Genomic DNA, 12,890 nt, shown 5'->3' on the forward strand with positions numbered 1-12,890 from the left:
GAGTAGGGAAAGTAGAGTATCCTTTCAATTTGCAGTTTAGCACTTCGGTTTTTTAGGCTCCAAGTCAGTCATGTCTGCTATTGATTTTGACAACTTCACTTTCGGAAGGCATATGTTAGTACACTGTAAATAGAATTGATCATTTTACCTACTTCTATTTGGTCTCGGCTTTTCTTTCTTTCTTTCTTTCTTTCTTTCTTTCTTTCTTTCTTTCTTTCTTTCTTTCTTTCTTTTACTATCATCTGCAGGTTTATTTTAACTGAGAATTTGCTTATAGTTTTAATTATTTATCTAACTCTCTTCGATGACCATGAAGGCTAGTGGCGTAGAGCTTGGACTCTGAAGTCAGACCTGGATTCTGCTCTGGGAGCCTTGGGCAGGTAGCTCTGTTCCTCTGGACACGTCGTTCCAACCCTTTTGGCTTCACCTTCCTTGTCTGTGAAAGGCAGTCAGTGATCATGGTGAGAACTGAGAGATGTAATAGGACAGAGAGGAGCTTAGCACCATAACCAGCTCACTGTGAACCTGCAAAGTCACGCAGGGTGAAGACCATTGTCATTATTATCATCTGTCATTACCATCATCCAGTTGGCAGTCCAGATTGGGAATTTTCTGTTTATCCAATCTCTTTTTTAGTGCTTGTCACACAGTATTAACATAGTCTGTTACTCGTGTGTCTTCGCCTCTAGACTGCAAGCTCTCTGCTGACAGAGACTGTGTCCCACTGACTCTTTGTTTTGGTGCCCAGGACAGTGTCTGCCAGAAAGCACACACACACACCCCGCACAGATCCGTTGAACAAGCGGGGAGGTGTTTCTCAACCTTTTTTAAACTTGTGTTCTTTTTTCTAAACATACGATTTATACCTGTGTTTACTGTGATTTGAAATTCAAAATAAGATGTGTTATCTAAAAAAACCCCGAAGTTTTGAGATAAAGGATTACTTTGTTCTCAAAGTCAGGCAGCTTGAGAGGCGGGATGCCAAGCCGGGATGCGCTGTCTTCGGGTCCCGCCCCGCCCCTTGAAGAGTCAGCTGGTCGGTGAGTTGCCCAGAAGGAAATCACTTGAGTTTTAATGTCAGTTAGGGTACTAACGAGATATGTGACTTTCGGACTTGGTTTCCTCAACTCTAAAACGATGAGGGTTGGATTATAGACCTTTAGGATACCTCTTATCTTGAGTTTCTACTTCACTAATAATACTTAATAGTTGAGTGCTTACTGTGTGCCAGACACCCCAGCCAACACCCTGCACGGATTCTCTCTTAAGCCTGGAAAATACTACGTGGCTCCTCTGTATTTATTATGCTCCTTTTACTAATGAGAGCAAGTGGAGTGGCTGCATGTGGGGGGTTGCGAAGAAAGTCACCAGTGCCATAAATGAGTGGAAAAGCACCTCGAGGCTTGTCGTGGCGGTCGATGACGCAGAGGAGAATGCAGATCTGCTCCATGTGGGCAAACTCGTACTGTCACAGGGACAAAGGCGGGTCAGCAGGAGGCTGGCAAAGTGTGATGTTGCACCCCGCAAGATTGCCGAGCACATTGTCTGAACGGTGGCACCGGGGAGTCTAGAAGGAACCGTGGCACCATTTGAGAAGTAAAACTCTTAGCTTCTAGAGTTGTTGTATACCCCTCAAGTTCCCTGGAAATTCACTCATATAAAAGGAAAAAGGTATTTCCCCAAGAGTCCTCAAAAAAATAGTTTGAAGACCAGTATGTTTAATGAGTTCTACTCTCAATTAACAAACCCTTAAAAGTACGTAGCAATCCTCTTCAGCATTTCCCCATTAACTCCGTTAGTGAATTGTTAATGCTGGCGACAAATAGGAGGTGGATAATTAATTAGAAAAGTGTGTGTTTTAATCATGTTTTTTAAGCTTCCTTCTGTTTCAGTTTATACTCATACATGTTTTTCTGCTTTCTCATGACTTTCTAGTTCTAGTAGTATTCCAGGCCAACATTGTTTCCGTGTGTGTTATGTGTGTGTTAGATAAGAGGGGGAGACAGACAGACGGAGTGACATCCTGTGTTCAGTGGGTTAAATAAGTTTCTTCTGTGGGCCTGGCCTGCCTTGGCACCTCTGTCTTATTTATAATATTTCTGTGGAAAAATTTATTCAAAAGTTTGAGTAACTTTCCCACATTGGAGATGCCTATTATTCTATAATGATTAGCTTAAAAAGTAATTTTAATCACAGATTAAGATCCTTATTTATATTTTAAATTGTGTACAATGGTTTGAAATTTTTTTCATAAATTATTCATGCCATCAAAGGGGAAAGGAAATTGTGAGTTTGTGTCTGTGTGCCCATGTATGCATAATCTTAGGGATGGTTTGGATTGAGTTTAAAACCAGAAATCCTAATCGTGTTTGCCTGAATTTTGTGAAATGAATGGATAAATTAGTTCTCTCATTTAATGGTGGATTTCCGCATTAGAACACGAGGAAATTCTGTGCTACTTCAGCCGGAATGTTTTACAGATGGATGACTGCAAACGAAGAGGTAGAAGGTCATTTGATTTGAGCCATCATGCTTTCGGAATAGATTTGGGGGTACCTGGTTTTCAGTCAGCACTGTTATTTGGTACTTTCTGTTGCTTTGTGAGAAATAATTTTAGGTATTTGGGAAAACAACTAATGTTCTCTCAGGACTATTCTGAAATCCAGATTTATTACTCCTTTTCCTCATTGTGCCTTGAGTTATGGAAAAAGCTGTAATCCTTGAGCTGCATAACCCCACAGCACTTTCGTGTAGCTAGGAGACGGGGAAAGCCAGGGCACTGAGGGTGCCTTTATGGGGCTTCATTTTATTTTTCCAGCTTCTCTGGGGCTTGTGATATGGGACCCCCTCTAGGGTGTTCACAGAATTCTAGGCTGAGAAAGTTAGATTCCTTACTTTTTATCTGAAGATGTTCTATGTGATACGTAAGCACTTTGTGGCCTCAGTGGTCTCATCTTGATGACTGTGAATGGGTGCCCCTCTTCTAACAGCACTCTTACTTTTTATAGGTATGCCTTACATTTTCTTGTACAAAGTGGAATTTCCTACTGTATCATGATCATAATAGGAGTGGAGAACATGCACAAGTAAGTGTTCCTCTTTATTCCCATATCAATATGTATTTCCCTGTAATAGAATTAGATCAAAATACAATGCTGTTACATTAAAAATTATTCTAAATTGTGATAATTTTCTCAAGAAGAGCTGTCATAAATTACTCAGTAGAACTCAAATTTCAGCCTTGACAGGCCTCATGCACCTCTTACCCTTGCCTATGACATAAACTCAGTGCCGTACCAAGAAGATCTGGTGATTTATTCACATATACTGAAGGGCATGAAAAATTCTTTTCTATACTCAAGATCTTCCAATTGGACTAAGAACAGGCTTTCTCAGCCTCGGCACTGTTGACATCTCAGGCTAGATAATTCTGTGATGTGGGGGCTGCCCTGTGCACTGTAGGGTGCTGAGTGGCGTCCCTGGCCTCCGCCCACGAGGAGTGAGTAGTGCCTCCTCCCCTGCCCTCTCCGAGTTGTGACAACCGTGAACGTTTACAGATAGTTTCACATGTTCCTTGGGAGGCAAAACAGCACAGTCATGTCATGTCTGTTTTCTGAATATAGTGTGGTACCTACGAGTTCTCAGGAAGCATCTGTTGAATGAATGAATGAATGAGTGAGTGAATGAGTGAGTGGTACTATGATTCCTGCATGACAACAAGACCTCTCCCGGTCGTCTCCTGAAGCTCTTGCTTCGGGGCCCCAGCCTCTGCCTCTGTTAGAGCCCCTGAGCTCCATCTCAGGGCTGCCATTACGGTAGCCCTGTATCCTCTTCAACTTGCAGCAAAGTCCCAGACCTCATTCTCGAACCTGGACATCTGTGCTGGGCTTTACTTCATCTCGGTCCCCAGGGAGAGTGGAAGGGGGGGCAGAAAGGATGGGAATGGGAGGATGGGTGTAGGCTTAGAAGAGGAAGGGGAGTAGAAATGTGTTTTGGGCATCCTCCTGGAGTTAGGAAAGTGTTTTCCCTGGAGAAGGCAGCACAGTGTGGCTGGGCTCTGTGCTGTTCCGATGTGCAAAACAAGCTTTTGTAGACGGGCGTGGGAACCTAAGCACCCTTCATGTCAGTTTTTTGTTTTCTGACTTTTCTATGGGAAACCTTGTTTTGAGTTCTAAAAATTCTCAGACTTCTGGAACACAGCACAAAGGAACTGCCATTATTTAAAATTCAAACAACAGAAATGTGGGGTGGTTAAAACAGAAAGAGTAGAAAATCCCCTTAGCCTAGAGAAGTTAAGCTGAAGTATTTTCATTATAAATTGGCAAGTAATTTTCAACAAAACAGATGACCTAAAGGAAAAATGTAAAAGGTGTAGATATATCCAGTAAAACCATACCTGTCTAATGGGCTTCCAGGCTGTGGATGGCGTTATGTTGTCAGGAGGTAGGAAAGTAGTTTTAAACTTACCATTCTGGGGCGCCTGGGTGGCTCAGTCATTAAGTGTCTGCCTTCGGCTCAGGGCGTGATCCCCCCTTTCTGGGATCGAGCCCTGCATCAGGCTCCTCTGATGGGAGCCTGCTTCTTCCTCTCCCACTCCCCCTGCTTGTGTTCCCTCTCTCGCTGGCTGTCTCTCTCTCTGTCAAATAAATCAATAAAATCTTAAAACAATAAAATAAAATAAACTTACCATTCTATTGCCTCGCCTCTCCTCCGACTTGAACAAACATATCTTGTATGCCACAGTGTTTCCAGAAACTTGAAGATCATAGAGATGTGGTCCTCACCCTCTGAAATGCATTGTTGGGTTGGAGATATTAAGACAGTCAGTCACACAACAGATATCTGTTAGCTGATGCTGGGATCCAGTGATGGGTATAAGGACGTGCTCTGTCTTATTGTCAAACTACCGGTCACACTGTGATGAGTGTTAGAAAAGAAGAATAGGCTCAGGGCTGGGGAAGCATAAAGGAGGGAGCGACAAGCCGGGAAGGTAGTAAAACCCAGGCTCTATGTGTATCGGCCATTTACTGTATGTCCAGTAGAATAAAACAGTTGGGAACGGAGTACAGATATTTGATGTTAAGTAGAAATTATGCTAACATATATTTTTAAGAATTGAGAAATATTAACACATGCTTTCCTCAGATGCCGCCTTTATTGATGTTTGAAATTGAATAGCAGGCTAGGTCATGGGAAAAGATGGAATGCAAACTCTGCGTTTCACCCGGTGGCCTTAGTGGTTGACTAGATGAGTACAGGTTTGGAGTCCTGGGGATATGGGTTTGAATTCAAACTCTGCTAAATTTTCATTAGCTTTGGGACCTTGGCCAAGTCAATTAACCTTTTTGGGCCTAAATTGGATTAAACCAGTGACTCCGCTAAGGAGCATGTGCCTACCTGCTTCATACTCGGGGTGTCTGAGTAAGCTTTTGTTTGCATATAGGGTTCGGCTAGAAGAAGAGGTGTTCAAAATCTGGATGAGATGTTTTCAGAAGTCATTCTTAGTTACACGTATTTTGGTGATTTTTTTTTTTTCCCCTCCTGATGTCAAGTCAGAGCTGGGCCATCACCCTGACTGCCCTGCACTATAATTCATCTTTTCTTCTTCCCAGGACCTAAACTCCTTGGCAGGGATCTTTTACTTATTTTTTAATCCCATGGTTGAGTGTATAGATGATAGAAACTCTCAGTAGGTGAGGTCATCTTTTCTGTTCTGAATGAGTATTTTGTTTTGCTCTTGAGCCTTTTTTTTTGATGTTTTTTAGTTTGGTATTTCCAAACATTATATTCATTCCTGCGCTAGGCCTTGAATGGCGTGCGTGATGGGTTGACTTGCACTCTGGTGGTGTTTCCAGCTCACTTCCTCCTTGTTGGTCCCGTAGAGCCGCAGCCCTGGGAGTTGGGGTGGGGCTGGGGCAAGAAGAGGCAGCTGAGGCTGACCTGGCCTTGATCTCCATCCAGGAGGACTCCGAGGAGCCGGTAGCACAGGTCATGTCCACCTATTATCTGCCGGCTCTCATGAGACTCCTACAATATGGATTCCTAGACAAAAATGGCATTGGGAACTGCCTGAACTCTACTAGGAAGGAATGATGATCTTGGAAATGCCATCTGGCAGGCAGAAGCCTCAAGTCACTTGAAAATTTGTCCTCATGAAGTTAATTAGCAGCGGGTAGTGGCTCAGCGGGAGCTCTGTGGGGAAAATATTAACTTCACTGAGAACAATCTCATGCTCCCATGAGAGGGAATAAAATGTGGCAGGAAGGAAACTGGACTCTTAGACTTTTTTCTCTTATGCTCTCTGTGGACCATGTTTGAAAGCTTTATGGTGGTTGGGGATAAGGGTACAGGTCCTTTCGGTATGGCTGTGCCAGAAGTTGAATTTCAGTTGGAAAACAGTAGTTCTAAAATCTATTTTTTATGTGATCTTATTTGTATAATAGTTTATGCTTCAGTAATCATTGTGTGTCAGTCACTGTGAAAGCCCATGCATTGGCCCTTATCCTAGCAATAGCCTTTGGAGGTAGCATGGGCGACCCATCGAACAGGGAAACAGAGCCTAGTAAGTGATGGATCTGGGATTGGAACTATGTGTGTCTGCCTTTACCCAGGGCCCAGGCCTTTTACCTTTGCATTAGATTACTTCTAAGCATTAAGCATGATGATTATGAGCATGTGTCATTGAAAAAGAAATGTCCTAAACTGATTGAGAAGAAGTAATGAGAGCCAACAGGGTCCCCAACAAAGGCAGAGGTTTGTATGTGTTCATTACTCTTCCTTAGGACGAAGAGGCAGATACCTTTATCCGAAAAGATGCCGTGGCCTTGTGGCATATTGTGCTTAGGACCTAAGGTTTTTAAATATTCACAGTTCTCATAGAGAGGAAAACTGTTACTCGGTGATAGGTAATAGGATGTCTAGGTTCCGCTGGATTTCCGAAAAGTCTGGAGGACACATAGTGTCATTCCATTAAATCCTGAAGTCCGGAAAGGGCGTGATTCAGTTTCCTTTTTACCATTCAGTCAATTATAGTATCTCTTTTGGCGGTGTTTGAATTCTAAATTTTATTTCTATTTGTATACTGGATCTCTCTGTTAAGGAGGGTTAAGTCATCCTTGAGCAAATGAGGGAAGCTTTTTTTTCCCCGTAGGATTAAGCAAGGGTTTTTATACAAAGTAGGGGGATTATATTAATGTAGGGATGCTGATAAGACTGACACACATCCCTGGGTCAATAAAGGCATTACTTCGGGTGATGCTGTTCATTGGAATGTGCTGGAGTGAAGAGAAGTTTGTACAGGTTACTTGTGTAACAGGGTTCTGCCACATCTGCCACAGGTCTGTCTAAAAATGTCAGATTAACAGCTAATACTCCAAATGAATCACTTAGAAAACAAAAGAGAGTTTTAGAGATATTACCCAATTAAATGAATATCCTTCTTGTTTTGGAGGTAACAATTCATATATTATCAAACATAACTGGATAGTTGTGATAATTAAACATAACAGTGCTTTTCATTGGAAAAGTATAAGGACTCATCTTCTGGTTTTAGGTACTTCTGGAAACTAATTTTACTTTCACATTAAGACCTTCATCCTTGCCAGAAAGTTGAAAGAAAAATTAAAAACTCACATAACCATCTGTTAGGATGATGAGCAAAATCACTCAGTTATATGTCATAACACATGCCACTTACATAAAATATGCGGTCCTTGTCGAAGTTTTGTGAGAATAAAATCTTCGTGACTGTTTTCTTCTGCTTAACTTTTGAGTAAGAAGTGCGGAAATGGTTTGGGAAGATTAGGGCTTGCTAACGGATGGAAGTACCTGTGGGGTGTCTCACAGTAACTCTGTTCACATGTGTGAGTTCTGTCTTCACAGTGTTAGAAGCAGCTTGATTTAGAGACGGCTTTGGACTCTGACTTTGGCGTTTGAATGCTGGAGGGCTTCTCGGTGCCATTCCCTACGTAGGTCCCAGAGGTCAGTTCACTTGAACAGTCACAGAACCAGGGACTGTCAGGCCTGGAAGTCTGTGAAATTCATGTATGTTGTTTGGTTATTTACCAACCTTCCTTTAAAGATTTGTTGTTGTTTTTTGGTTGGAAAAATGAAAGATGTTCACCTGTTTACCAGACAGTATACAAATCCTAGTTATTTTTTGGAAGAATAACAAGCACCATTGAGACATTGTATCACGACTGGCTTTTTCTTAGTCTTTGTTAGAATGAAGGGTTGGGGTCTTTTAAAACTGCTTTAACCTTTACATAAATATCTGAATGACGGGATTTTAATCTCTAAAACCTCTCCCATTCTGTAAACTTGTTCAGACTTTTATAAGTGCTGTACTTCAGGTCGATATTTACTGAAATACATAATAAATATAGATTCTAAAATGCTGTTTTAATGTCAAATGATGAAAAATAGAATTTTTAAATACCTTTAGTTAAATTAATTTGTGTGGGGAAAAAAGTACTGACCTCCTCCTACTTGTTGTAGCTTACTAAATAATTCATATTTAGAGCAGTTATGGGAAGATAGACAGAGGGTAATAGAGGACCTACCTGATGACCCAGGACACGGCCGTTTTGGTAAAAGGGTATGACATTGGGGAAACCGGGCATCTGTGTTTTCACAGTGAAAACTGAGCTTTTGCTTAAACTTAATGAAGAGTGGAAAGAGATGGGATTACACATCTTTTTCTGGCCCAGAAATGAATCGTGTGGGTATTACAGAGAATGTGCCCTTAGCATGACCGTTTCGGGATGAGCTAGGTACTCTATTTGCCTTTCAGAGTTTTGGAAAGTCTTGTATGGAACTCCTATTGTTGGAATAGTTTCCTTTTAAAATTCCAGTGATTAGAAAGCTGTCACTTAAATTACTATGCAAAGCTTTTTTCTTAAACATGAGAGCATTAAAATGTTTAGAAAACAGACTTAAAGGATTGAAAATAAAATCCAACGAAAGAGAAGGATAAAAGTGAAGAAGTGAATAGGGTAAACTCCCTGAAGGACAACAGAACATTAATCATTAATAAATTACTGGTAATACCTAAATTACCACTAATAGCTAACATTTATTAAATCCAAGTTCTAAGTCAGATACACATTCAGTGCTGAAGTGAATTCCCATGTGCTCATCGTGACCGCCCTGTGCTGGAAGACTGTCCTCTCAGCTTCACAGTTGAGCCACACCCCTGCCCCAGGTCTATACAACTAGTCCTTAGCAGGCTGAGTTTGAAACCAAACCCGTTCAACGCCAGAGCCCATGCACCCAGCCACTAACCTCAGCTCCTCCCCAGCTGCATCAATGTGTGGATTTTCTGTCGGAAACTGTATCCCACCCCTTTTATTTCGGGGTTGTTTTCCTTCATTGTTATTTGGTGTGCATGCAAGTAATATAAATTAATCTTCGTTTGAACACTATATTGAGAAGTTAAAACTTGTAATTCTAATTCTTGGGTTAGTTTTTTTTTTTTTAAGATTTATTTTTTATGTGAGAGAGAAGGAGGAGAGGGGCTTAGGGAGAGGGAGAGAGAGAATCTCAAGCAGACTCCCTGCTGAGTGCAGAGTCGGACGTGGGGCTCGATCTCATGACCCTGAGATCATGCATGACCTGAGCCAAAACCAAGAGTCGGATGTTCAACCGACTGTGCCACCCAGGCGCCCCTCTGGAGTGAGTTTCTTAGTTTACCTGTTCTTCATTTGACGGCTTCTATAAGTAAATCATTCTTCTTACCCCCGATACCTAACAGAACATATAGGCTGGTGATGGGTATTAAGGAGGGCACGTATTGCATGGTGCACTGGGTGTTATACGCAACTAATGAATCATGGAACTTTACATCAAAAACTAAGGATGTACTGTATGTGACTAACATAACATAATAAAAAATTATTATTAAAAAATATGTTTTCTATAGCAGTAATTCTCACCTGTAGGGAGCAAACGGAGGTTATATAAGAATTTAGGGGAATGAGATCATGATTCTCATACATTGAACCCTCCACCTTCACCAAGCAGTGAAACAAAAGGAGTGCTGGCAGAATTTGATGTCTGATTTACTGTTTATGTCTGCTGACATGAGGCAGACGGTCTCCTGCCTCCCCTCCCGGCTTTTCCCGTTTGGGGGCTTGTCTGGCTGCTCTGTTCTTCGTCTCTCCCAAACACCATGGTCTGCCCTCCTCTCGATCACAGCTTGCAAAGTGTGGTCCAGAGACCCCTGGGAGTCCCTGAGATCCTTCTAGGAGGTGAAAAGGTCAAAATATTTCCATAATGACATTTAGACATTATTTGCCTTTTTCATTTTCATTCTCTCACGGGTAGACAGTGGGGCTTTCTCCAGAGGTTACATGCTGTGTGATATCACGTTAGAGCATTTGTGAATTCAGCGATCTTCTGTTACGTCAGACGTTAAGGAGACTTGCACAGTCTAAAACATTGCCCTTCTTCTCATTAACTTTTTAAAAAATATACTTAGAAAATATATTTTTCCCAAAAGTGTTGTTATATTGGCATGTACTAGGTTTATCATTATTTTTGAATTAAATATTTTTAAAATTCTCAGTTTTATTCCTCTATGGTAAAGATCAGTGGCTCTTGTTTATACGGGTTATGCTTTTTTGGTTTCCTCAATAATTTTTAATGGGTACAGGATCCTGAGACCGAAGAATCTGAGAGCTGCCTCTTTAGAATTCTTTCATGCTTCCTGTATGGGCTTTGTGAAGCTCTCACCCAGCCTCTGTCATCGAAGCCATCTGAGCTCCTAGCTGGTGTCCTTTATGTTTGTGTTCTCGCTGTCCACTTGCCTGGTACCACTCTGCTTCTGAAATCTGTAAGTTCTGGAACCCTCAGAGAGCACAGCCTTCTGTCTCTATGCTTACGTACTCCCTTGCTCCCCCTAGCTCCGTCCGCAATGGGCCGCCTGCCTGGCTGGTGGTAAATGGCAGACACATGTGTCCAGAGCCCAGAAACCATGCTGGAGGCAATGCCGTCTCCACTCCACCGTCCCTGGTTCTCCTGGTTAGTGTCTCCCTGACCTCGCTTTCTGTTTATCTCCGCCTTTCTCATAACCTCTTCATCATTCCACACACCACCAGGCAAACGTCCAACCTGGGGTGGACACAGATCTTTAATGTACTCGGGCAGCCAGGTGTTGGAGAGAGAGCCACACGGGGCTGCTACGGATGTCTGATTTCTTATTTCACCTAAATCTGTAGTGTTCTTGCACATTATTTTAATGGATGTTTTTCGGTTTTGTTTCCCATTCTTTTCAAAGATTAGTCTAAATTTCAGTGACCTTTAAGTCCATTCACCTTATCTCTGTCCTCTCACACTTAGCATACAGCATAAGTTCATAACGAAAAGTTCTGGGAGGGAGATGAAGATAATCCTCGGGAGATCATCCTTAAAGATGCAGGGTAAGGTGTTAGGAGTAGGAGGAAGAGGAGGAGGGGAACAAGCCCGGCAAGGAGGGGATGTGACTGGCTGTCTCCAGGTGCTCCTTCCCAGACAGAGAAGGACGCCGCCCCCTCCCTTGTCCTGTTCGTTTCCACACCCAGCCCACATGGTAGAACCAAACACATGTCAGGCCTCAGCTCTCTGCTTCCTTGCTGATGCTCTCTCTGGGCACATCCTCCAGCAGAGCAGCCAAGGCAGGTATGGGAACGAATCCTTGCAGCTGCCTTGTCCCCTCCGTCTAGCCGTCACGAGGCACTCTCGGTGCTTCTCGTTCCTCTTGGGTTGTTTTGAAGTTTAGACATTTGTAAGGCATTTCAAACAGCAGCTGCCATGTTGTGAGCCCTCGTTAGCTGCTGCTGTTCCTTCCCTGCCGATGCCTCAGGCCCACTCCTGCTCTGCAGCCGTGCACCTGGACGTGCCCGGGAGCCTGCCGGCCGGGGGCCCTACCCTCTCGTCTGGCCTCTGCTCTGCTGCCCCGAGGAGCTTCTAAAATGTCTGCCTGACCGTGGCTCTCTTCTGCTTTGGACTGTGCGTTGGCTCCCTGCAGCTTGGCAGCTCGGCAGCGCCTTTGTGCCTTTGCCCTGCCTTGCTTTCCACTCTTGGTTACAGCTCTCGCTCCTCAACTCTGACAGCCCGGCCATAATGAGCCATTTGTAGTTCTGAACACACACTCCGCTGTTTTACACTTAGTTCCTTTGTGTTTGCCGGGAGCCCCCCACCCCAGCATGCATTCCTGCTGGCCCTGCAGGGTGTGACCTCTGGGCCGAAGCCCTTCCCCCTCCTCCCCTTCCTGCTAAAGCAGTCACCCTCACCTTGTATGGCTGCTGTATGTCACACAGTGTGCTGTGCTGGACAAATCTGTTCACAGGCGGGGCAACGATGTGTGGAGATGCCGGCTAGAGGGCCACACCGCCCCGTCCTGCTCATCTGCTTGGTAGCCCGGTCACACACAGTTACTTAGCTTCTCTCTTTCTTTTTTAAGATTTATTTATTTCAGAGAGAACAAGCGCAAGGCGGGGGGGGGGAGGAGGAGAGAGAGAGAATCTCAAGCAGACTCCCCACTGAGCATGGAGCCCGACATAGGCCTCGATTCCACGACCCCGAGATCATGACCTGAGGTGAAATCAAGAGTCTGATGCTTAACTGACTGAGCCACCCAGGTGCACCGAGTTATTTAGCCTCTCTATCCTCTGTTTCCTCATTCGTACATTAGGAATAATAATAGTTCCTACCTCATAGGACTGTAGCAAAGATGAGGTATACTGTATTTCATTAAGTGTAAAATGCCACTGATTGTAAGATATGCCATTATTTTATCTAATACTAACGAGGATTCCTTGGTGTCAGTTGGGAGAGCATTCTCGATTTCAGAGATGTTAACATGTGAAAGTACAAGAGTATCAGATTCACTGAGATACAGTATGCAGAGCCCC

The 12,890-nt window shown here is 43.3% G+C and overlaps 1 protein-coding gene across 4 annotated transcripts in view; it reads left to right on the forward strand.

Annotated features, from left to right (window-relative positions):
* MBOAT2 (membrane bound O-acyltransferase domain containing 2) overlaps positions 1 to 12,890 on the forward strand; it is a 117,111-nt gene that overhangs the window by 50,627 nt on the left and 53,594 nt on the right. For 2 of the 4 annotated variants that reach the window (XM_040622829.1, XM_040622828.1), the window contains exon 3: positions 3,009 to 3,086. The exons of the other annotated variants lie outside the window; for them this stretch is intronic. In XM_040622829.1, the coding sequence (XP_040478763.1) occupies positions 3,009 to 3,086 (78 nt within the window). The remainder of the gene's footprint in view (positions 1 to 3,008; positions 3,087 to 12,890) is intronic. 4 annotated transcript variants of the gene reach the window in all.

The sequence above is a fragment of the Ursus maritimus genome, unplaced genomic scaffold (genome assembly GCF_017311325.1).
Source record: "Ursus maritimus isolate PB19 unplaced genomic scaffold, ASM1731132v1 scaffold_6, whole genome shotgun sequence".
Lineage (NCBI taxonomy): Eukaryota > Metazoa > Chordata > Mammalia > Carnivora > Ursidae > Ursus > Ursus maritimus.